We start from the raw sequence: 26940 nt of genomic DNA on the forward strand, positions 1-26940 counted from the left end.
AAGCAGAGGCCCCAGGAATAGCCTTGGTAAGAACATTTCTGGGTTAGGGGGAATCCAGAATCTGCCATATGGGCAGGGGTCAGGAGACCTGTGCCAGCCAGACTCTTGTGTGGCCCTTGGGGACGGTGTGTCCCTTGTGGGGGGTCAGTGTGCCCCCTAGGAAGTCCTGGTGTGCCAGGCAATGGTTCAACCGCAGGGTGGTAACTCTGGGTTGAATGATCAGGGTCAGAGGGTAAACTCTGACCTGGTGGGGGGTAGATGTGTCCCCTAGGAAGTCCTGGGTTGCCAGGCAGTGGTCCAGTCTGATGGTACAGACCCTGGACTGGAGGATCAGGTGCAGGGGGTAAACTCTGGCCTGAAGGGGGGCGGTTTGCCCAATCACCCCGCAGTGTGATTTCCAGGGGTACTCTCCCTGAGGGGGGTGCAGGACATTGAGAGTAGGGGAAGGGGAGGGAGAGATTCACCCCTGACCCCCATGCAATGTAAGAGTATAGACCCTGGATTGGAAGCCCGGGTTCAGGGTATCCCCCCTGACCTGGAGTAAGGGGCTACTGCTAACAGTGCCCCTACCATGTTGTCTTCTGGGGGGACCACTCCTAGTTGGGGGGGTGCAGGACCCCAGAAGGGAGGGCAGTGTTTGGAAGCCTCACCCCTGGCTCTGGTCCAACCTGAAAGTACAGACCCCAGGTTGGAGGACCAGCTGCAGGTTAACATCCCTGCACTGGTGGAAGAATTGTGCAAGACTGCTTCTACATGCACCCTGAGAATTTTTGACTCTGAGGGTGCAGCTCCATGAGAGAGGGTACAGAGCCCCTGAGGGGAGGACCATGGTCAGGCTGTCATCCCTGACCTGGTGGAAGGGAGAGTGGTCAAAGGGTACCAGGTATCTGGAACTACCGCCCCCCACTCTCCACAGTCACAGTGGTTGGAGAGGCCTGAGGTCTGGCTCTCATTCCTGACAGCTGTCAAGGGCCACTGTGGCTTGCTGTCCTGGTGGACAGAGTTGCTTCTGGGGGGAACGAGAGTCACACCCCGGTGGTGCAGTGGGCAAACCCACTGTGTTGGCCCTGGTGGTACTATCTGCCCATTGTGATACATTTGTGAGCAAAGTGAAGTTAGGTGCTGCACAGATGGTATCTGCAGATGTGGAGAAGGGTTCCCCATGGGTTAGCTTAGTGGACCCTGAGAGTACGGACAGAGGGATCCAACTGGAGTCGGGAAGGCGTAGAACTGGAACATGACCCTGCTGTTGTGGGCCTGGGTCCCTGTTCTATCGCCCCAATCAGGAAAGTACATCAATGTATTGATAGTTGTCCCCTGACTTTAGGCTGGTAGGTGGTCGTGTTGGACATTTGCCCTTTTGCAGGGTCATCCCCAATCTTTTTGCCTCAGGCCTCCTAATTTTCTGACCTGTTGCTGTTGGCTTTTGAACTCTGAGCACTTTACCACTGCTAACCAGTGCTAAAGTGCATATGCTCTCTGTGTAAATTGTATGGTTAATTGGTTTATCTATGATGGGCATATTTGATTTACTAGTAAGTCCCTAGTAAAGTACACTAGAGGTGCCCAGGGCCTGCAAACCAAATGCTACTAGTGGGCCTGCAGCACTGGTTGTGCCACCCACCTTAGTAGCCCTGCAATCATGTCCCAGACCTGCCAATGCAGTGTCTGTGTGTGCAGGTTTAACTGTAAGTTCGACTTGGCAAGTGTTCCCACTTGCCAGGCCTAAACCTTCCCTTTTCTTAAATGTAAGGCACCCCTAAGGTAGGCCCTAGGAAGCCCCAAGGACAGGGTGCAGTGTATGGTTATGGTAGGACATATAGTAATGTGTTTTATATGTCCTGACAGTGAAATATTGCTAAATTCGTTTTTCACTGTTGCAAGACCTGTCCCTCTCATAGGCTAACATGGGGGCTACCTTTAAATATGACAAAATTGTAGATTCCGTTTGGGAGCGGATAGACATGTAGAGTTTGGGGTCTCTGAGCTCACAATTTAAAAATACATCTTTTAGTATAGTTGATTTTAAGATTGTGTGTTTGAAAATTCCACTTTTAGAAAGTGAGGATTTTCTTGCTTATACCATTTCTGTGACTCTGCCTGTTTGTGGATTCCCTGTCTGTGTCAGTTTGACAGTTGGGCTGGTTGCACCTCACACTAGACAGTGACACAAAGGGGGCTGGGGTGTAGTCTGCATTTCCTGATGAGCCATCTGTGCTAGGAAGGAGGGGAGGAGTTGTCATTTACACCTGAAATGGCTGTGCCTGCCCTCACACAATGCAGTCTATACCCCCTGGTGAGTGTCTGGGGCCTGGCCTAGGCAAGGCAGGATTTCACAATCAAGAGATACTTTGCTTTGAAGTAGGCCTACGCCAAAGGAGAAAATAGATATAAGAAGGGCACCCAAAACCACAGACTTTACAACACTTCTGGAAACCAAGAGGAATCTGGAGAAGAGCTGAGGAGCTGAGGAAGAAGAGCTGCCCTGCCTGTGACTGTGCTTTGTGGAGCTATCCTGAAGTTGTTGCTTCTGCCAGAGCAAGAGGGCAAAGACTGGACTTTGTGTGCCTTCCATCTTATGAAGATCTACAAGGGCTTGGTTTAGAGTTTACCTCCTGTTGCTTGAAGTCTCAGGGACAGCAAAGACTTCTCTCTGCCAGCACCTGTAATCTCTGGAGAGACTCCTACTCTGCCAAGTGGTGCCCATCCAGTTCCTGGGACCCTGAAAGGAGAAGCTGGCAGCCTAAGAGGAAGAAATCCACATACAGAATGCCTTGTGGTGAAAAGATCGACGCAACTCCGATGTGCGGCTGAAAAATCGACGCGCCGCCGGCTTCGTGGCTGAACATCGATGCACGGCACTGGAGAAACGACGCGCAACATCGCTGATGGAGACTGGTGAAATCGCAACCCGTGCTGCGTGGTTTTCGGATCATCCTGCGGCTGGATTTTCGACACAAGTACAGCTGGGCGTGTAAGAACAACGCAAGGCCTCCCTGGATCCAGAGTGCTGACCGGATGAACGCATCGCTCTCCTGCAGAGAGAAGAAACGATGCGCACAACCCAACGAAAGGAGAAATGAAGCAAGGTCTCGCTCGTGAGTGAAATCGAAGCATCGCAAGCCCTTTTTGACGCACACTCACCCGTGCTGGGTTATTTTTTACGCACCAAGGTACATTTTCACGCTAACATTGTTAGTTTGTGTTTAAAACTAAATGAAGACTCTTTTTGCTTTTTACTTGATAACTTGAGTTGTGTATTGTGGATTTTTGTCGTTTTCATCTTGTTTTGTTTAGATAAATATACTCTATTTTTCTAAACCTGTGTTGTGTCATTTTGTAGTGTTTTCATTAAGTTACTGTGTGTGTTGGTACAAATACTTTACACCTAGCACTCTGAAGGTAAGCCTACTGCTTGTGCCAAGCTACCAAGGGGGTAAGCAGGGGTTAGCTGAGGGTGATTCTCTTTTACCCTGACTAGAGTGAGGGTCCTTGCTTGGACAGGGGTAACCTGACTTCCAACCAAAGACCCAATTTCCAACAGGTACCCCCAATTGGCACGTGCTGACTTACTTATAAGTCCCTAGTTTATGGTGCCCAGGTACCAAGGGCATGTAAGGCCTGCGGTGCACACCAGAGTTTCAGCACTGTCTATGCCATGCTATATGTGATAAAGTGAAAACACAACTTTCAGCTGCCATTGCACACTGAAAAGGCTGTACATGCACTGCACACATGACTTTGCTATTACCACTAATGTAAAGTCCACCTGTCTCCTTAACTATAAATATATTATTCTCCTCTAGGGCATGCCTTTGAAGATCTAAGGCAAGGAGCTGTATATTGTCAAGACAGACATATATTTTGATACATGTATGCAGGAAAGCCAAAAATTGTCAGTGTTAGACCTGGCATCCTTGATGTGATTTCCCACAACTTTTTGTCTTCTGACCTCCTGTTTTTCTGACTTCATTTTAGAGGGCTTTAGGATTCTAAGCACTTTACCACTGCTAACCAGTGCTATAGTGCAGGTGCTTTGTACGCTCAAACGTGGTGATATTGGCTTATCCACAAGTGGCATATTTAATTTAATTGTAAGTCCATAGTAAAGTGCACTATATGTGCCCAGGGCCTGTAAATTAAATGTTACTAGTGGACCTACAGCACTGATTGTGTCACCCACTACTATAAACCTTTAAACATGTATCAGGTGTTGCTCTGAATCAAAATCGATGCATGGAGCTGGAGAAATGACGCGCAACATCGCTGATGGAGGCTGGTGAGATCGCAACCCGTGCTGCGTGGTTTTCGGATCATCCTGCGGATGGAGTTTCGACGCAAATACCGCTGGGCGTGTAAGAACAACGCAAGGCCTGCCTGGACCCAGAGTGCTGACCGGATCAACGCATCGCTCTCCTGCGGAGACAAGAAACGATGCGCACGACCCAACGAAAGGAGAAATGAAGCAAGGTCTCGCTCGTGAGTGAAATCGAAGCATCGCAAGCCTTTTTTGACGCACACTCACGCATGCTGGGTTATTTTTTACGCAGCAAGGTACATTTTCACGCTAACAGTGTTAGTGTGTGTTTAAAACTACATGAAGGCTCTTTTTGCTTTTTACTTGATAACTTGAGTTGTGTATTGTGGATTTTTGTCGTTTTCATCTTGTTTTGTTTAGATAAATATCCTCTATTTTTCTAAACCTGTGTTGTGTCATTTTGTAGTGTTTTCATTAAGTTACTGTGTGTGTTGGTACAAATACTTTACACCTAGCACTCTGAAGGTAAGCCTACTGCTTGTGCCAAGCTACCATGGGGGTAAGCAGGGGTTAGCTGAGGGTGATTCTCTTTTACCCTGACTAGAGTGAGGCTCCTTGCTTGGACAGGGGTAACCTGACTTCCAACCAAAGACCCAATTTCCAACAGGTACCCCCAATTGGCACGTGCTGACTTACTTATAATTCCCTAGTTTATGGTGCCCAGGTGCCAAGGGCATGTAAGGCCTGCGGTGCACACCAGAGTTTCAGCACTGGCTATGCCATGCTATATGTGATAAAGTGAAAACACGACTTTCAGCTGCCATTGCAGACTGAAGAGGCTGTACATGCACTGCACACATGACTTTGCTATTACCACTAATGTAAAGTCCACCTGTCTCCTTAACTATAAATATATTATTCTACTCTAGGGCATGCCTTTGAAGCCCTAAGGAAAGGAGCTGTATATTGTCAAGACAGATATATATTATGATATATGTATGCAGGAAAGCCAAAAAATGTCAGTCTTAGACCTGGCATCCTTGATGTGATTTCCCACAACTTTTTGTCTTCTGACCTTCTGTTTTAATGACTTCATTTTAGAGGGCTTTAGGATTCTAAGCACTTTACCACTGCTAACCAGTGCTAAAGTGCAGGTGCTTTGTACGCTCAAATGTGGTGATATTGGCTTATCCACAATTGGCATATTTAATTTACTTGTAAGTCCCTAGTAAAGTGGACTATATGTGCCCAGGGCCTGTAAATTAAATGCTACTAGTGGACCTGCAGCACTGATTGTGCAACCCACTTAAGTAGCACTTTAAACATTTCTCTGGCCTGCCACTGCAGTCTGTCTGTGAGCAGTTTAAACTGCCCTTTCGACCTGGCAAAATAAACTGTTTGCCAGGCTCAAACCTTCCTTTTGAATTCATATAAGTCACCTCTAAGGTATGCCCTGCTTAGCCCTGAGGGCAGGTTTCAGTATATTTAAAAAGATGGACATGTACTTTTAAATTCTTATATGTCCTGGTAGTGAAAAACTATGAAATTCATTTTTCACTACCGCAAGGCCTATCTTTCCAATAGGTTAACATTGGGGTTACCTTGAAACAGTCTTTAAGTGCAACTTCCAGTTGGGAAAAGATACAAATTTGGAGTTTGGTGTCTATGGGCTCACAATTCAAAATCACAACTTATGGTGAAGTTGGATTTTAAATTGTATGTCTGAAAATGCCACTTTTAGAAAGCTGGCATTTACTTACTTTAACTATGCTGTGCCTTTGCCTGTCTCTGAATACATGTCTGGGGTTGGTGACAGCTGGCCTTTCTGCATTTCCTCTAGACAGTCACACACAAAGGGAGCTGGAGTGTGACATTTGCATCTTGATGGCCCATAACCAGGCTGATGGGTCCTCCTGGGCTAGATGTGGAGGGAGGAGCTGACACTTACGCCTGAATAGGGCTGTACCTCTCCCCACACATAGAGCTGCATAACCCCCTGCAGAGTGTCTGAAGCCAGGGAAGGAAGGGGAGGGACCTTGTGCACTTCGAATGCTTCTCTTTCAAGTCCCCCCCCACTTCTAAGGATCAACTGGGTATAACTGCTGGACCCAACCCCACCAAAATCAGTACCCTTCGGGATCTGAAGGACATTCTGCCAGGAAGAAGGACTGTTGTGGTGCCAGGATGGTCTGCCACTCTGCTCAACTGCATTGCTTTGTTGGGCTGCTGTCTGCTACCTGCTGCCTCTTGCCTGAGAGTGAGAAGCATTAGACTTTGCTCTCTACATCTTCTGCCCAACCAAGTGACTCCAAAGACTTGCTGGCTTGCCTCCTGCTCTGGAAGTCTCAAGACCATCAAAGCCATCCTCCAACTATACTTCTGCTGCTGGCCTCTGCCAACGGTGAGTCCTCCCTTGGCCGAGGTACCAGTCAAGTCCTGGGCCTCAGAAGTGGGTTCTGCAGTTGTTGTTCATCAAGAACCGATGCACTGAAGCCGTTGTGCCGCACTGAACCGCTGCAGTGTCCTTCGATGCCAACGCAGATGTCGATGCAGGATTCAACTGCAAGGTTCAACAATGGCACAGCACCGATCCGAGGACATCACTGTGCGACTCAACAACGTTGCCTCTACCTATCTGCAAGGTTCAGTAGATGCATCTACCCATTGCACGGGTCACAATCTAAGCATTGTGTCTTTAATGCCAACGCTTGCTCCACACCATGTGTGGGTCCTGTAGCCAGCCTACCCTCCATCACGGCGGGCCTGAACTTTGGATATCCCACGGTATAGCACGATGTCATGCAACTATTCAGCACTATTGACTTTTAAGCACTACATTTCAGTTTATTCTTTAAAAATTCATATCTTGACTTCTAGTTGGTGCATTTATGTTGCTTTGGTCTTGTTTTCTTCAGATATATATTATCTATTTTCCTAAACTGGTGTAGAGTCTTTTTCTTTTTGTGGTGTTTTTTTCTGTGTTGCTGTAATATAAGTGTTGCTTAAATACTTTACACATCGTCTCTTAAGTTAAGCCTGACTGCTCTATGCAGCTTAATTTGGTTGTGTATCTGACTTAGCCTGACTAGGATTGTGGTTCCTACCTGGAAAGGCTGCATACTTCTGCCAACTAGAGACCTGTTTTCTAAATTGGTGTTTGCTGAGGACAGTTAAGTAGGCTTATAAGATATCAGCAGAGTTAATGCTTGTCACTCCAATGTACCTAACTTCTGACCGAAGCTACCTAACTATGTCATGTAAGGTATCACATTAAATGGGACATCAAATACGACTCAATGGTGGAGTCAATATTTATGTCCAATTTATTGCTTGACACTTTTGTGAGAGTTGCCATTCTTTCACCCACCTAGTCCAGTGACTTTGCATAGTCACAGGGACTGACACAGGTTCATGCCCACCTGGAGCGAGGTGTGAATGACTTCTAGAACAAAGGCTTTTGCCACAGTGCTGTGACAACACTCCCGCACAGGAAGCCTTTTGTTTCCCCTAGACAGGGTAGAGCCAGGGCCAAGGAAGGAAAACCTGGTTTCACATCAATAGTAGCCACACCCCCAGGAGTTGGCTACCAAGGTCCTCACACTCAAGTAAGACTTCATACATGTTGGTTGTGGCATGCAAATGCACTCTGGGACAGCCAGATGCCACATATCAACTTTGTCACTAGGTAGGAGGGTACCTACTAGACCATTAGCTAGTGACTGCGTTGTCCCCTCAGGTCGCTATACTGGGATATAATGGGCACCCCTGGCACCTGAGACTTCTTAACCCAGCAGACTTGGACCAAGGACAAGAAGAAGACCACTTTGCACCCATTGGAAGCGCACAAAGAAAGGCTATGATGTTGGAGTGACTGCACCTGCTGCACTTTGGGCTAGCGAGGTTTGGACCCTGTTCCAAATGACTTCCAGCCACAATCCGAAGCAGAGACTACAAGGGTAAGTTGTCTGGCACCCCAGAGCAGCACTGGGCTAAAGTTTGAAGAGCTTGGACAGACAATTTGGAAATAGCCAGACATTGCACCCATGTGTGCTGTACACTTGGGTGTTGGTTGTGACCAGATTCATCCACCCTAAGGGATACTAGCCCCCACCAGAGGTGTGCACCAGAACTGCTGTGTTCAAGAACTAAAGGTCTGCATCTGCAGCCCTTAAGCCCCTGAATAGAAGATCTTTTTGGACCCCAAGATCAGTGACCGGAGTTTCCACCACTCACCTGTGGACCAAGGACTCCACCAGACTTCACTCAGGTAGACCGCATAGCATCTAGATCATCCATTGAGCATTTTTAAGCCTGCATCCTTCAGCATCAGGACCACCACATGAAAGCCAATGGTTGTTGCCCTGTAAAGTTTGGAACTCACTTTGAGAACTTTCTGGTGGCAAGGTAACTGTCCAAAGTTTTCCCTTAAGACACCTAAACTCTAATCCTGTTGGATTTCAGTGTTTCAAATTTTTACAACGTTTTCAAAAGTTTGTAAAGGTTTGACTTGCCAATGCTTGTTTGCGCTTGATGTTAACGTTTTTAAATGCTTTAAAAATCATACTTCTGGAACCTTCTGGTGGAGGTTAGTCATCAAGGACTCTAAAAATTCATAATAATATGCTCTCTTTCTTATAAATTGTTGTTGTGTCTCTTTCTTGTTTGGTGACTCTCTTGTTTTGTTGCTTGGTGTTCTTAAATGCTCTACACATTGTTCCTTTGCTAAGCCTTACCAATGGGTTGAGCTGAAGGTTAAGTACATAACTTTGACTGAACCGAAGGAGATAAATGTGAGTGTACTGCACGATAAGGCCCCAACCTTACCATACAGCACACCCATCTTCTCACACAGCCGAAACTTTTGACCAGTCTGAGCTGGTGAATTATTGGCTTACTGTTGGACCTGGCCTTTTCTACAGGGTCACCCAATATGTTTGCCTGCCTTTGTGTGACCATGTTTGATGGTTTTTAGGACTGTACAACCGCTCCTTTTGTCCAATGGTAAAGTGCTTGTTCTTCACCCTTCTAAATGTGGTAAAATTTGTATACACCTGATTGGTTCATTTAATCTACTAAAAAGTCCCTAGTTCATGCTACTACATGTACCCAAGGTCTGTAAATTAAATGCTACTAGTGGGCGGCAGCGTTTATTCTGACACCCACTAAAGTAGTCTTGTAAAACATGTCTCTGCCTGTACTGCAGTTCTAAATTTGAATTTCCACCTGGCACAATAAAGCTTTTGCCAGGCCCAAACCATCCTTTTAATACTTATAAGTCATCTATAAGGTAGGTCCTAAAGGCTCATAGGGCAGTGTGCATGGTACTTTAACTTTAAGTTTAACATGCCCTGTCAGTGAAAGGTCCCAAAGTCATTTTTCACTGTGGCTAGGCTAGATCTCCCATAGAAAACACTGGGTTACCTTATTACAATAAATAAATGGTAACATGACTTTGAGAGCAGAGATAAATACTTATTCCACTCATTTGAAATACAATTTAACAATTTCTCAGTGGGAAAGTCAGATTTTAACTCACTATTCTGAAAATGCCACATTTAGAATGTTGTGATTGTTCTCCCTATTCCACATGTTCCTTCATGCAGGTGTCCAGAGCTCCATGACTGTTAATGTCTCTCCAGTGGTGTGATCTGTATTCCTACCAAACAGAGGAGAAAAGGGTCTTGCGTTTGTAGAACGGTGTTCCTCACCTGAGCAGAATGCCTAAGGGGATGTACTGAACTTCAGAGGGTAGCCTGGGGGATGTGTCCACCCACTTCTTGACTTCACTTGCAAATGCAGCTCACCAAGTGGGCCTGCCACTCCTTTGTCCCACTAGACAGATTGGAGCCAAACCTATGAAAAGGAAAATAACTCACCAGAAACAGTTAAAGGTTAGATAAAGGGGTGACCCCTAAACACAAGCTAACACTGGGTATAAAACGGCACCCTCAAAATCTCTCATTAGAGCACTTCTAGAGGTGTGGAGACTCAGAAGAGGGATTGGCTTGCCGTCTGAAGCCTGAAGGGAGACTGAACTTGCATCGCTTGAACTGAGGATCCCAGAAGTGACATCAGGGGTTAGTTGGCTGGCCTCCTGTTTGACCTTCAGGGACACAACAACCTTCCAGAAGCCTTATCTGCAACTACCCAGCTGACCAGTGCCAACAGGACCGGCCTCAACACTGCTGCTGGCCTCTGCTGGAGTGAAGTCTGAAACCTAATAGGTACCCCCCCCCCAGGTCCTGGCCCCTGTTCTGTTGTCATAGTCTACTCCTCCAAACTAGAAATTGCATGACCTAGAAACCAGGAGAAAAATCAAGAGGTTCTGGACTCTGTGCATCGAAAAGATTTATTCCCGGTCTCTTTGTGACTGTCAGTAGACCTTTCCGAGGCCTGCATCCACCTGCTGATGCAACCTTCCAGGCTATAGACTCTGGACTTCACCCACATGGTGTTCTTCGTTTCAGCAACAACAGCCTGACCAGCTCTTCATGCCAATAACAATCTCCTTCGACTGAGGCTCATTTGGGAGAACTGAACTAAGTTAGAAGGTAAAACATTCTATTGGAAAAAACATGGTCCCTGTAGCTACCTGTGCTCCATTGCACCCAGCCTGAACTTTTGACTTTGACCCAGTCCAGCTCAACCAGATAATCGCATGGGGTGCTTTATGGTTCTTGGTGCTATTTTTGCCTAAAACTTAAAAAAATCATAAATCTGGTTCTACTTTTTGTTTTTTTGTCATTTTGGGGTCAATATATTTAGTAACATTTTCTCTAGTTTCCATTTTGGTTTGGGATTTTCCTTGTGTTATGTTTTCACTTTATTAATGTTCGAGTGCTGCATAAATACTTTACACATTGCCTATAAGTTAAGCCAGCCTGCTTTTGTGGCAGAGGGTTGAGCACATGATTATTTAGTGAATTTTGTGGTTCACTTTGACATGGTTTGTGTTTATTATTTGTGTGGGCCTCTCACCCCTCTCGAAAGAAACCAAATGTCTTACACCTCTAGCTAAGTCTCCTGAGGCGAGGCTCATAGATAATTATATGTAGGTGGTTTTACACTTCATCATCTCTGAGGTTGAAGAACTCAACTTTCAGGCTTCGATGCTTTCTGAAAACAATAGCCTTGCTGTTAAGTTAGTTTCCTCCTATGCCACACAACTCTGTGAACTGACTCGATGATACATTTCTCCTTTTTTATGAATGGGCCTTTCAGACTCAGAGGAGCCATTTTCCTCATGGGAGAAAGAAGATGTATTTAAGAGGGCTGGAATTGATCTATGATCCTCTGGTAGTAGCAGTGGGCTGGCATTTGGTAGGGTGGGTGAAAGAATGTAAGGAAACTCTAAGCAAGTCTTAGCGCTTCTGTTTTCTGAAACTGTTGCAAAAGGCACTGTAGGGTTTGTTTTCCTGGCACCTTTGTGGGACAGCAACTGGGGCTACACCGTTGTCAAATGTAGTCTGGAGATGTGCAGAAAATCTAAATTGAGTCATTCAGTAATTCCTGCAAATCACAGGTGAGGTCAGCCTTAAAAAAGCTGCAACTTCACCATGGGGAGAGAGCTGTTAGAACACAGAAGAAGAGACGACTAGTTGTTTCCTGGACGTATTGCCATCTGTTTGGTGATGCCCTGAAGAGAGAATGTTGTCAACTTTATCCTGAGTCCATGGAACTTTATCCTAAGTCCATGGAACTAAAAGCTGCTTCAATAAATAACGAAGCCATTGTTCTGCTGGCACACATGGACACATGTGGTCAAGGTCTAGATGAGGGGTGCATGCTTCCTGTTAGAATTTCTCTACTAAGGGCCTGATATAGATTTCAGTGGACAGGTTACTCCGTCACAACATTGACGGATATCCTGTCTGCCGAAATATAAATCCCATAGAAAATAATAGGATTTATATTTTGGAAGACGGGATACCCATGACTGCTGTGACAGAGTAACCAGTCTGCCAAAATCTAAATCAGGCCCTGAGTTGGAAAAGTGTGGAAGGTCCTGAAGTCAGAGAAAGTTTCATTCACCTTGAAGTAAAACAGCAGAACTTTGGAAACTAGACATAGTCAACTGCCCAAAGAAATCATCTCTCCTTTGTCTGGGGAGTTTTGAGATATGAAGTTAGCATAATGTTTCATTTCTTTCATTTCACCAATTTTCAATTCAAAGAATAATCAAGATTCATTGTTGTAGTCACTGCTGATTTCTTCACAGAGTTACTTCGTGTGGGTGTCATTTTGAATGTTTCCTTTTTGTTATTTTATATAAATAAATTTTGCAATTTTAATTTGCTATTGCTTAACTGCAGTATTGTGCTGGCATTGCAGTTCATCCGTCACATTCAGTTTTCTCTGAGGAAAGCATTGCTGTTTGTAGTGAAATATCGAGGGTAAGCTAGAATCTAATCACAAGCTCCTAATTAGGGTTTTGGAACTATATTATTTTGACTTTGTGTGGGTTCATCCACAACTTGCTTAAAGACTGTGCCTCTCTTACTCTGTCCTAGTTAATCAATCCCATTTCTACAAGGCCTTTTTTAAATAAATGACTACATAAAAGTCGTCAAAAGAACTACAAGATTAGAGTATTATTTCCAAATACAAGTAAGATATCAAGCTATAAAAGTCTCACTGAATATGTTGGCTTCACAAATATAAGATATTGACTATCGTATATTTACAACTACATTTTCTCTCAGTGTTTTGATGTCACTTTTACACACAAGTATTAAAATATCCGCCGTGGACGTTTGTTATGCATACAGTTAGAGTGGAGATTAGCCTTCTTTGTCCACAAAATCGTTATATTTTATAGGTAAAATCCTTTTGTAGCCTAATTAAAAAGAATTGCTAAATGCTCTCTTTTTGTCTATTGATAAAGACAGCCCACAAAGCGTGCAAAGGACAGCAGGAGATATACTTTTCTGATAGTTTCCTACTATGGACTTTGGCCCATATTTATACTTTTTGACACAAAACTGCGCTAACGCAGTTTTGCGCCAAAAAAAATTAGCGCCGGCTAACGCCATTCTGAAGCGCCATGCGGGCGCAGTATATATTCAATGACGTTAGCCGGCGTTAGCCGGCGGCGCTGTCTGGTGTGCGTTAAAAAAAAACAACGTACACCAGGCAGCGCCGGCGTAGGGGGAAAATGGCGTATGGTGCAAGTCAGGCTGAGGCAAAAAAATCGCCACAACCCGATTTGCGCCATTTTTTTACGACGCCCATCCCCCATTGAAATTACTCCTGTCTTAGCAAAGACAGGAGTCATGCCCCCTTGCCCAATGGCCATGCCCAGGGGACTTCTGTCCCCTGGGCATGGTCATTGGGCATAGTGGCATGTAGGGGGGCACAAATCAGGCCCCCCTATGCCACAATTTTTTTTTTAAAAAAATACTTACCTGGACTTACCTTAATGTCCCTGGGGTGGGTCCCTCCATCCTTGGGTGTCCTCCTGGGGTGGGCAAGGGTGGCAGGGGGTGTCCCTGGGGGCAGGGGAGGGCACCTCTGGGCTCATTCTGAGCCCACAGGTCCCTTAACGCCTGCCCTGACCCAGGCGCTAAAATCCGGCGCAAATGCGGGTTTTTTAGACCCGCCCACTCCCGGGTGTCATTTTTGCCCGAGAGTATAAATACGACGCGTATGCATCGCAGTCATTTTTTAAGACGGGAACGCCTACCTTGCATATCATTAACGCAAGGAAGGTGTTCACGCAAAAAAATGACGCTAACTCCATGAACTTTGGCGCTAGACGCGTCTAACGCCAAAGTATAAATATGGAGTTAGTTTTGTGTCGAATTTGCGTCGAAAAAAACGACGCAAATTCGGCGCAAACGGAGTATAAATATGCCCCTTTGAGTCTCCAACAATTGATGTGATTTTTGTTTTACCTAAACTATTCTGGTTGTGTTTGGTTGCCACATCTACCAACTGGTTTTATGTGTAACAAAGTTATATTTATCGAATGCAGTAGCTAAGCACTATTGTTAGCATTGTAAACAGTGGTTTCAAGAGAATGTACATAAAATATAAATTCTCACAGACCACTACCTGAATTTCTTCTGAAATAAACTGCAAATCTTTCAGATTTTTCATGTGATTCATTTTCATTTGTTGCATATCTTTCTCAATCTGGAAAACAGAAGAAGGGAAGGAAAGAAAAAGGGAGAAAAGGCAAGAGAAGAATATAGTGTCAATTTAATGTTTATTATGCAACACAAACAGGAGCACCATCAAACGTAAACATCTGTATGTACAGATTTGAATTTGATTGCATCTTGTCAAGCAAACAAAGGTCAGAGGGTCTCAAAAAAATATCTTAGATTTTTTGTCAATTTTCCTAAAAACTGAAAAAGAGTTGCTCACGAATACTGGAAAACTCGGTTATTATGAAGAGTATATCAAATCACTCACAAAGTTGATAATGTGAGCATCATTTAATGGAGCTAACAAATGGCACACCGAACTCTAACAAACCCACTAACAAGAACGATATGCTTCATTGTCAGTCATTCTGCCCCTGGAGTTTGAAAGATGATTTAGTTTATAGGACGGATTTTTGCTTTATCTTGTAGTCAATACTTTTTGTCCATTTTATCAATTCTCGTTCATGCTTTTTCAAATGCTTCATAGCGTACCCCCTTTTTCGGAACTAGTTTGTTACTTTAGAATTTTTGCTTTTGAATGTTTCAACCTAGGGCGTGATCCTTATGATTATTAACAGTTGGGAGTTGTTAGAAATGGGGTTTCTGGTTGGCTAGGGTATAAACCTAAGCCAGGCAGAACCCACCACTCTAGTTAGGGAGAAGGAGTTACACATCCAAGATAACCCCTGCTCACCCACTTGGCAGCTTGGCACAAGCATTCAGGCTTAACCTAGAGGCAATGTGTAAAACAATAAAAACACCACATAAGAAACACAACAACAAGTTATGTAAAAATAAATTGTATTGCATAAAACACCATTAGACCCAAACACAACATGTATCAGTAATACCCTGCTACACAAGCAGATGTCTGAGCATTACACAGGTTACTAGTAGTCTGCCAGAATAAGCAGTAGTCAGGTTGTCATTATCACCAAAGATGGACATAGCAGGAGAAAACATCAGGTCCTGAATGCCAAGACAGCATCAGGATTGCACATTCCATGAGGCACAACATGCAGCATGTGTTTAAGAAAAAAAAGAGAGGTTCATCTGTCACGAGAAACGTACAGGCCCAGCGCCCCTGGGCTCATATTACAGGGAATACAGTGATTCCTTACTCCGAGAGGGAATGGGACCTCCATTTAGGTTTTCATCTGTCCCGCATCGGGTTATTGGCCCCACAAATGCCCCTGGCAGTGGGGGCAGTCAGGGAAGTCCTCCGTGGACCTACCAAAGTGTCAACTTGCAATGGGAGAGTGAGGCCGAACTCAACCTTTCAGGACAGAAGATCCCACGCTCCTAATATCCCAAAGGCGGTCACCTGAATAATCGTGGCAGGGCTGGGGACCTCCGTTGAGGGTCGCCCCCGCCCCTGGACTGCTTCATGCATCATCCAAGAAAAGGAGAAGATCAGGAGGGTCTCACCCTCAATGACCAAATCTCCCCACCCTTCCCAGTCACCAGCACCCCTGCTGCGGTCAGGGGTGGGAGAGGGCCAGAAAGGCAGCTCACCTCTCCAGGGAACGGAGAGACTTCTCGCTGCCTCTTCCCCTTTGTAGTCAGTGGGAAGGTGCAGACGTTCGTGACCACATGGCACGGCTGCACTTATGATTCAGGGCACTCTGCAAGCCCTCAAGGAGCATCTCCTCCCAACGGTCACAGTGGTGAAGGCCCCAAAGGTGAATCCCAGTAGGTGCCCCCAGGGCACCACGAAAAGCACACTTAGTCTGAGGACCACCCGGAGCTTCTACATGCCTCTTCGTCTTTCTCTGGCCCCTCCGCAGACAAGAGGGGGAAAGCAGCAGCTCTCACCTAGCAATAGCATTCAGGGTAGCGCTCAACACACGCTATTGAAAACAAAGCAGGAAGCACTCTACTCACACTCACTCCAGACGCCCTGGGATTCTGGGGGCACTAGAAGGAACCCAATGGGGCAGGCAGGCCAGCACACAAAAAGAGGTTCCTCCTGGTAATCCCACCAAACCTTGCCAGTCCAGAGTCAGAGGAAAGGCTGGCAGCAGGGCAACATGCAAAAAAGCAATCTAGATGAGTCTTTTCGGCCACTCAGCAAACACCAGGCATCAGACTAACAAAAGAAGAGCAGCCCCGATGAGTTCTTTATGTGGTCAGGAAGTCCCTCTGGCAGAGGTTCGGTCTCCAGTCCAAAAATTACTCTAACAATAGGGACAACCCCCTGGACTTATACTCATTTTGGGCAGCCTCCATAAAGGAGGAAGAAGGAGTTCCAACCATCCCTAACCGGTTCTAGGAATTTCCCCTTTCTCCACCAGCACTGGCTCCAGACATCAGCGAGGAAAACAAGACCTTTGTGTGAAGCCAGGGCACAGCCTTCACAAATGTAGGTGTGCTCCTCCTTTCCTCTCCCAGCCCTGAAAGACTATTAACAGGCAATTATTTTGCAGGGCTGTGTCAAGAGGAGGGTTATAACGTGTTCCTGGATCTTCTGCTGAGATTAAATCGTGTGATCTAGGGGGGTTATATAAAGTGTTGTTGTTTATGACATTGTCATTCGTTGTATTTGTTGTATATTTTTTTTAACTTCCGGAATCCTATTGAGTAATATATTGGATTTGAACAGAATGGAGCTGTCTTATTCATTAATAAAAGACTGGATCATATGTACTCAAATTAAATCCAAACAATTCCTCTATGAGCATTTTTAAGTGAGACACTTTCTAAAAGTAGCAAATATTATATTTGTAATTCAAATTCATCTACACCAATAAGCAGCATTTCTCACTACCAATATAACCATACTAAACATGCCTACACCACCCCTCATAGATCAGACTATACCACTTGGACATATGTTAGGGCATTTCCAGTGCAATCCTATGAGAGGAACAGCGTTCAATGTAGTGAGGAACCAAATAGGCTGTTTGTCACTACTAGGACATGTAGTACATAAAGACACATGTCCTACCTTTTACATGCACAGCACACTGCCCCTAGGGCTAACTAGGGCCTACCTTAGGGGTGACTCATATGTAGTAAAAGGGGAGTGCCAGGTCTGGCAAGTAAATTTAGATGCCAGATCCCTGTGGCAGTAAACTGCGCATGCAGGCTCTGTGGTGGCAGGCCTGAGACAGGTTTAAAAGGCTGCTTTTGTGGGTGGCGCAAGCTGTGCTGCAGGCCCACTAGTAGCATTTAATTTACATGTCCTGCGTATAGGGATACCACTGTACAAGGGACTTACAGGTAAATTAAATGTGCCAATTAGGTGTATGTCAATATTACTATTCCCCTTTGTGACTGGACCCAAAAATATTTTTTCAGAGCAGGCAGTGGTCCAAGGGACCACTATCTGCCCTGAAAAAATCCGAAACAAAAGGTTTAGTTTTTTTTTTCTAAGTGCAGCTCGTTTTCCTTTAAGGAAAACGGGCTACACTTTGAAAAAAAGAAACTGCTTTATTTAAAAGCAGTCACGGACATGGAGGTCTGCTGTTCCCAGCAGGCCTCCATCCCCGTGAGTGCCCTGAGTCGCTATAGGGTTGCAAATTGCGACCCACCTCATTAATATTAATGAGGTGGGTCTTTGCGACCCCATAGCGACTCGCAGAAGGTGTCTGAGACACCTTTCTGCATCCCAAATTGCGACTTGCAATTTGCGAGTCGCAGGGACTCGCAAATTGCAAGTCGCAATTTGGGAGTTTCCTACATCTGGCCCTTAATGTCAACAAAAAGGCTCAGACAAAATAGAAGGAGGAAGGCAAAAAGTTTGGGGATGACCCTGTAAAAAGGGCCAGGTCCAACAGGACAATAATAATTTGTCTCAGCAAAGCAAAAGATCCAACACAACATCTTGATACACTGAAAAGTAGTTGAAATTGACACTAACTGAGCTTGTCATTGCGGGCCCTATGATAGAATACACCAGAAGTAGGAGTATGAAAGAAATATGCACTATTAGGAAAACTCCTAACCCAAGCAACACAGAGAAAGGTACTCTAGCATGTTACAAGTGTAGAAACTGCAATACCATCATTGAGGGGCCACTTATTCATCCACTTATAGGTTAGAAGATCAAAATTAAGATTAATGCAACATGTGAGACTTCCCTTTGTGTGTACCTCATCAAAAGATTGCATCAATCTGGACTAGGTTATGCAGGTGAAACTGAGAGGAAAATTAAAACCTGCATAACAGTTTAATCATAACCTAAAATCACTATTAGGAAAATAACTATTAAGAAATACAGGAGTTTTACTTCACTTCCACAAATTGGGCAGCCGTGTGCCTCAATTACAGTTTCAAGTACTGTAAACAGCACCACATATGGCTTAAGGAGGAGACAGAGCAACATGTTTATTACAAATGAGAATTGTATGAATTAATAGGTTGGGTAGCCTAAGCTTGAATGGAATAAAAGACAAAGGGCTTGATTTATAACTCGGCGGATGGGTTACTCTGTCAAAGCAGTGACGGATGCCCCATCTACCGAAATCTAAATCCCTTAGGATATAATAGGATTTAAATTCTGTGCTGACATGCTGCCTGCTGCCCTCTTACCTGGGTGAGAAGGACTGGACCTGCAGCTCTTGAACCCAGAGTGGCTCCAAGAGCTAGTTAGTTGGCCTCCTGAGCCAAAGCCTCAGGCACATAAGAGGCTTCCAGCAACCTTGCACGTGGAATCTGACATCAGTAAGTCTACCCTGCCAATTGTTTCCATACTAGTCCTGGACCCTTGGAAGTGGGCTTAAGGTGCTCTGCCATCCTCTGATTTAGTGGAACTGATTCATCTCCTCTGTTGCGTGACATAACCTGAGCGAAACCGACACATCTACGCTGCTAAGTGGATCCGACCCATCGCAAATATCAGCACAGCCACTGCAGCCTGCATTTCCTTTGGAAACGTCACTGTGCAACGCATATTCCACATAGGCCATCCCATCTCTCGTTGACAGAAGCCTCAACAACAACCTCAGAACAGATGCATCACTACAGGTGTGCGCTGCACCCTTGATGCCACATTTGACTTTGCATGCCTCGACAACTGGATCCTCAATGATGGTGCAGGCCCTCACATTGCAGCTTTGCCACATCTGTGAAATGATTCATCACTTTGGCTGTGCAACACATCTTTGACACAGATCCTCACAATGCTCCACAAACCAGGACTTAAGTTATACTGTGTTCAGCAGGCCTAACTGGGTCCTTGGACACAACCCGTGCTCCATCACGGTCGGTCTGAACTTGTGACTTTGTCCCGGTCTGGCACTACCAGATATCCACAGATAGAGCTTTGTGCTTTTGGCATTATTTTCACTAAAACCTTTCAATTTTGCATATCTTACATTCCACTGATTGGATTTTTGTTGTTATGCCCTTGTTTTATTTATGAAAGAAAGTTCTATTTTTCTAACGTGGTGTGGGATCCTTTTTGTGTGGTGGTTTCACCTCGTTACTGGTTGAAGTGTTGCACAAATACTTTACACATTGCCTCCAAGTTAAGTCTGACTGCTCTGTGCCAAGCTACCAGATGATTGAGCACAGGTTAATTTAGGACTGGCTTGTGCCTCACCTAGAAAATTATTGTGGTTGCTGCTTAAACAGAGTTCACATCCCAGTCAAATAACAGCCCAATTTTCCACAATGATACTCTAAATTCCTGTGCTCTGAATTGCTGAAATTGTATTTGCTTGCTCACACCATGATTAATCTGCTCTTTTAGTCTATTCCATTAGTCATTAGAAGATTTCCTTTGTAAACCCCCATATTCAGGGGCAATCCAGAAATCTAATGAGAAATGTCCAATGCTATTAGGGATGTTGCCCGATTTCTTACTCATTTTGCTGATCATTGGTTCTTAGAATATTTTTTATTTTGCCCATAATTCTGTATTGCCCCATTGCTGATTGCATTCATGGTGCTGGCTTTATGCATCTACTCTTTACAATTTCTGTATTGTACCCTTCTATATTTTGGATTAAATCTTTTTAAATGTATAACTCCAATGTTAAATTCACCTATGGGTCTGTCCTTAATTGCTTGTGTTTTTGATCTGCTGTCTTGTGCCTTATCTTGAGACACATGCCCTCATGAAACTGAGTTTTAACACCGTTCTGATTCATCCACCTGTGGGCTTGTTGCTGTGGTGTCTTTTTGGGGTGTAAGATTTCAGCAGTTCCCCATGCCCACAGTATATCTGTCTCACCACTTGGAGAGGAGCCATGTGCATTAGGGATTACAAGTGTAATTATTGCAAAATTAAATGGCTATTAAGAATTGCATTGTATTCATACACAGTGGAACTGTAAACATATAGCACAGTAAATGAGAAGTGAAATGATTCCTAGTATATCTGCCTCCAAGCCTAAATAAGAGTTCTTTGTGGTGCCTGGCCGACGAAATCTCAACGAGGGATGAGTATCTCAGTGACTTGTTGTACACAGTTGGAACGGTTATTGTGTAGCTGTTGGCATACTCACTATTTCTCAAACATTTTGAAATGAATTAATTTAATAATTTCTCGCCAAACTTGGAGTGTTCTCACTGTAAGAAGATAGTAGTCCTACCTGGGTACACAAACATCAGGCTACACATTGTAGATTTCTATTATTGAAAGTCATGCACTCATATTTTCCTTCAAGGTATGTTTGCTGATCATGGCGATTCCAGCTCAGCACATTTATGACCCTCTCGACCTTATCAGTATTGCCCATTGTCGTTGCCAATGACTGACTACATGTTTAAATTATCCAATGGAAAAAACTGTGTTTTTCAACACCAGGTTTATATTCTTTTTTGTCGATAATTCTATTGCCATTGTCTTTCTTAGCAAAATTTCAATACATGACAAGTAAATATTAAAACTATCTCTCATACAATAGTCAATGTATAGTGGGGCTCTCCCACTGCATACTTCTAAGAAGGTACTCAATTTGGTTTTTGGGGCACATTTAAAGTTGTCTGGCATTGTGACGGCCATTTTCCCCAAAATAACTCATGCCTCCAAGTTAGGAGCTCTCTCTGGGGAAAAAAGAGACTGGCACCTCTACTCTGACAAGGTTACATGTCGAGACTGAAAATACAAATGTGAGTACTATTGATACGCCCACCAAGTCAAGTTACATTTCCAGAACTCATATGACAAATGGCTCTACAGGGTGTGATGGGGGGGCATTATAACATATTTGTGTGCAGGCAACCATAGTTTCAATGGGAATCCCACAGAAGGGATAAAGGGCCCCATTACGACCCTGAGAGTCAAATGGCCGCCCTGTTTGTGGTGGTGGGCGGACTGCCAGCACTGCCAAATTACTACTTCATGTCAGTCTGGCGGTTCTGGAGGTCCTAATCTGACAGAGTAGCACTGCCATGAAAAGGATGGCGGAAACGGGGTGCAGGGGGCACCAGGTTGTCGCAATGTTCACTGTCTGCTTTGTAAACAGTGAACACTGCGATAGGTGCTGGTGCACCCTACGCACCACAGAATTGCTGCAGGCTCTATTATGAGCCAGAGACAATGCTATAGGCTGTTTCCTACTGGGCCAGCAGGCAGAAACTCCGCTGTCCCAGCATGAAACTCGTAATGGCCCCGGCGGGGAGGCTGTCATACTGGTGGCAACCTACCCGCCTGGACTTCGTCGAACGGGCTAATCCGTCCGCCGAAGCCATAATGAGGGCCAAAGTGTCTGGCTCACCTGATGCCATTTACTTCAGCCATAAGCCCAGCAAAAGGGTTTTTCCAACGGCAGTACCAGAGGTGGCTTGGCCATCAAGAACACAGTATACCGATGTGCTCTAAATGAAGCAACAATCTGCAGAGGAGAGCGAAAGGGGCATCTGCTTTTCTGGCATATGCTCTGTCAATGCCCCCTTTTAAATAAGACTGTGAGTAGTCTTCATTTTCTTAGTAGTATTTTGTTTCTAAAATAGTTGTCACATATATTATGTATTAATAATGTCTATAGTATGCATACATACTGCAATTTGTGTTGGCATCATTGCAGATGTATAATACATATACATGGTTCTTTCTTATAGAATTATTTCAAACTGGACCAGGTGAAGGAAGGTGATCAGTAATACATTCAATATATATTATAGCTTTTATTAAAATGGTGGTCATCTTAAGATACAAGATTGTTGCAAAGCATTTCCCATTCTTACCTTGGTGATATAAAGTTTGGCTAGCTTGTATGGAATATAGGCCTCGTCTTCCTTAATCACACACTTCTTCAGGGAAATATGGTCCGGAACACCATTCAAAGAAATACTGAAATTATTGTGGAGATCTGCTATAAAATAAAATTATGGCATTTGAAGGTTCTCCATACATGTACACACACAACTATTCAAATGTACACATTGTATAGTAAAATACAACATTTTAAAGATCAAAAATCAGGACAGGTTGTTTCGGCCACTCAGCACTTGAAATTGTACAATATAAGCAGCACCTATAACTCTATATTGTTCAGTGAAACATTGGAAATCACTTATTCTCACTTCAAGTGACTATGTTCCTACAGTTCTTGTAAAGCGTCTCTCGGGTACTGTGGACATGGAAAGTGAGCTACAGGGAAACAGACGAATCTTAGCTACCAACCAAGTCCTTCCATCAATTAGGACGTATCTGTGGAGCCTTGACAACTAAGCAAACAATGACGTTCAATCCTTTCAATTGGCATGCAACATTATAGTGTGGCATGGTTCAAATGTCTGACTGATCAAGTCTGTAATGTGCACAAACCACCCAAAATATGGAATGATTTTCAAAAAAGGGTGTTTCCTAATTGTTAGGTTTTGAGTCTGATGTGTTGTTATTGGTGTTGTTGTGGTAAAAGGCAGCAATACTAATGAATGGAAGGGTTCAATCTTCCTAAAAAAATCCAGTCACTTATTTGTTCATTGTGGTGGGATCAGAGTTCGCTTGCAATTAGAAAATGGCAGTACAAGTCACCTTTAGCTATTCACTATAGGTACATTACATTACAGCCTGCAGGCACTAGTGGACTACACATTCTCTCTGCTTTCTCTGGAAATTAAATGAAAGTGAGCTGAGTGGCAACAACCATTTTCTCATAGGTAACAACAGCTCACAGAATTATTCAAAGAAGAAATGCCCACAGTGTCAAAATCCTGGCATAGTGTTGTATTTTAGCTTCTCACCAACAAGTGACTAGTATGCAAAGATAGGACGTAAGTGGCTACCTTGTAACAAAAATGCATAACAACAACTGTAGCTGTAACTGTAGCTACCATTATTAACTGCCCACACCTGAAACAGAGGTTGGCAGTCTATGGCAGGTTGGGTTCAGGGCCTGACAGAAGGCATGAATGGTGAACGTTTGACTTGACCAGAAACTAAACACATACTGTAAGGTAAAATTGCCCATTTCTAATTGGACATTATTGCCTGACCCAGAATATTCATATGAGTGTAGCATAACATAATGGGTCTGAGTCCTGCTCAGAGAGAGAAGGAGACACCTATGGTTCAATGTGCTTACTAAGGGTTGCATTAGAACACTTCAAAAACATTCTGCAGAAGAAAGAACAAAGTCAGATCTGAGTAAAGGGTACAGCTTGGTAATAAAATCCCAGGAAAGCAAATACTTTGTGGATGTATTACCACATACATTAAAAGACATCTATTTCTGTTCAAACAGTCAGATAGATAGACACATACACACTTTCATTATCTCTCTGCCTCACCTACTCCCTCATTTCTTTTCTTTCAGTCTCTCTAATATACTCACGTATCCTCTCCCACTCATTTGCCCTTGTCATTTAATCTGTCATTTTAGTCACACACCCTTTCATTCACGGACTCCCTTAGTTGTACTTCCTCTCACTTGCTTTCTCGTTCACTGGTTTCATGCACTCTCTCTCCATCACGACCTTCCTCAGGCCCTCCTTCACTTCTACTTACTTGCTCACTCACTCTCTTTGTTTCACTTTCAAATGTATTCCTTCTTTCCCTCTCATTCAATTAATTATTTCCACTCACTGATTCCCTTGCGTTTTCTCTCTCTCACTCACTTATGCTCACTTTTTATTCACCAGTCTTCCTTAGTCTTTCACTGACTTTCCCACTCACTCACTCAGTCTCTCATGCACTCTGTCTTAGTGTACTCTCTTTCACTTTTACTCACTCTCACTCACTCTGTTACTTTCACAATCACTATCTCAATTACACTCAATTATCCTTTCAATTACTGGCCCTTATTTTTACTCACTCTCTCTCAAAGCTCCCTTCAATTTCACTCACTCACTCTCAATCCATAATTTTAACCCACTTACCCTTTCTCTCACTGGCTCCCTTAGTTTTTGCTCACTTTGTCTCACTCTCACTCACTATTTACTCACTCCCTTCCACTCAGGTTCTCACTCATATTCTCACTTGCCCTCTCATCCACTCTCTCATGCACTCCCTCTTCTGCACTCTCGCATTCACACTCATCTTCATTTGGGCTCACTCTCTCTTACTCACTATCTCATACATTCACTTTCACACCTCATCCACTCATTCCCTTTCATTAGCCTCCTCCCTTTTACACACTTTAAAAAAAAAATATTTATTGTCATTTAGAATTTCAGTACATATAGGCCCTCATTATGACATTGGCGGTAAATGCTGCTTACCACCATGCTGACAGCCGCCAACATACCACAGCAGTGGAGAAGAGCCGTTTGCCATATTATGACACACAAACACCAATCCGACAGAATACTGTAACATACACAAATCCACCAGCCCAAAGGTCAGTGCTAGAGTGGTGGTCCCAACACCCATACCATTACGCCAACAGAACAACGCCCACCACATTGTGTAGGAGGCTGGCCTGGCTTATAGTGGGTACCTGATGGTACTTACACCTTGTGCCAGGTCCAGTTATCCCTTATTAGTAGATTAGTAGTGTTCTAGCAACTTAGGCTGATAGAGGTAGCTATAGCAGTGCAGCTTAGGCTGAAATAGGAAACATGCAAAGCTCCTACTATACCACTTATATCATATAGGTACTATATCACAAGAAACACAATACTCAGAGTTACTAAAAATAAAGGTACTTTATTTTAGGGACAATGTGCCAAAAATATCTCAGAGGATATACTCCCTTAGAATGTAAGTAAAATACACAAAATATACACACAAACCAAAATCAGATAAGTGAACAGTTAGAAAAGTAGCGCAAACACTGTAGAACACAATAGGATGCAATAGGCCTAGGGGCAACACAAACCATATACTAAGAAAGTGGAATGCGAACCACTTAGGGACACCTGGCCTAGTGTAGTGTGTAGAGGGTCACTGGGAGTGTAAGAAAACACTAAGAGTGTCCAAGATACCCCACCCTAAGACCTTGAAAAGTAGGAGTAAAGTGATACTTCTTCCCCAGAAACACACTAAAGTAGTGATAGGAGATTCTGCAAAGACCACAACAGCCTGCAAAGCACTGAAGATGGATTCCTGGACCTGAGGACCTGTAAAGGAAGGGGACCAAGTCCAAGAGTCACAAAAGTGTCCGGGGGGACAGAATCCCACTAAACCCAAGATGAAGGTGCAAAATGGCTGCCTCCAGATGGAAGAAGCTGAAGATACTGCAACAATGAAAGGTGCCAGGAACTTCTTCTTTGTGCAGAAGATGTCCCACGGAGTGCTGAAGGATGCAGCATTGTTTCTTCGGAGAAAGACCGCAAACAAGCCTTGCTAGCTGCAAAGGTCTCAGTTACAGAAAAAGGGTGCTGCCTGGGACCAGGAAAAACCAGGAGGTCGCCACTTGGAAGAGGAGACAGAGGGGATCCTCAGCAATACACAGAGCCCATGCACAAGAAGGCAGCACCTGCAGAAGTACTTGAACACAGGTTCAAGAAAACTGAGCATGGCAGTCGTCTCAATACTACAAAAGAGGGTCCCACGAAGCCGGTGGTCAACTCAGCAGGACGGAGCGCTGGGGAGCGCTGGGGACCTGGGCTAGGTTATGCACGAAGGATTCCTTGCAAAAGTGCACAGAAGCCCTAGCAGCTGAAGTTCACGCAGTTCACAGGATTACTGTCTGGAGAGGAGAGGCAAGGACTTACCTCCCCCAAATTTGGACAGTTGGACCACTGGACAGTCTGGGTCACTTGAGTCTACCACCTGTGTTCCAGGGGCCATGCCTGTCAGGATGAGAGGAGTCCCATAGTACCAGTGACGCTGAAGTTTGGTGCCTGCTAGAGCAGGGGGAAGATTCCGTCGAACCACAGGAGATTTATTTGTGGCTTCCGGTACAGGGTGAAGGCAGACAGCCCCCAAAGCATGCACCACCAGGAAACAGTTGAGAAAGCCAGCAGGATTAGGCGCTACAATGTTGCTGGTAGTCTTCTTGCTACTTTGTTGCAGTTTTGAAGGTGTCCTGGAGTTGTCAGCGGTTGATCCTTGGCAGAAGTCGAAGAGTGAGATGCAGAGGAACTCTGGTGAATTCTTGCAAGTCGTTATCTGAGGAAAAGCCCACTGGAGAGACCTTAAATAGCCCTCAGAGGAGGATTGGCCACCTAGTCAGGTAAGCACCTATCAGGAGGGGT

General features: G+C 44.4%; 1 protein-coding gene across 1 annotated transcript in view; it reads right to left on the reverse strand.

Moving 5' to 3' along the window:
• The window catches only part of LOC138302051 (myosin-6-like), a 530412-nt gene that overhangs the window by 144245 nt on the left and 359227 nt on the right, over positions 1 to 26940 (reverse strand). Inside the window, exons 6-7 of the mRNA XM_069242473.1 lie at positions 22543 to 22670; positions 14312 to 14392 (exon numbers count right to left, since the gene is read on the reverse strand). Coding sequence (XP_069098574.1) covers positions 14312 to 14392; positions 22543 to 22670 — 209 coding nt within the window. The remainder of the gene's footprint in view (positions 1 to 14311; positions 14393 to 22542; positions 22671 to 26940) is intronic.

The sequence above is a fragment of the Pleurodeles waltl genome, chromosome 1_1 (assembly GCF_031143425.1).
Source record: "Pleurodeles waltl isolate 20211129_DDA chromosome 1_1, aPleWal1.hap1.20221129, whole genome shotgun sequence".
Lineage (NCBI taxonomy): Eukaryota > Metazoa > Chordata > Amphibia > Caudata > Salamandridae > Pleurodeles > Pleurodeles waltl.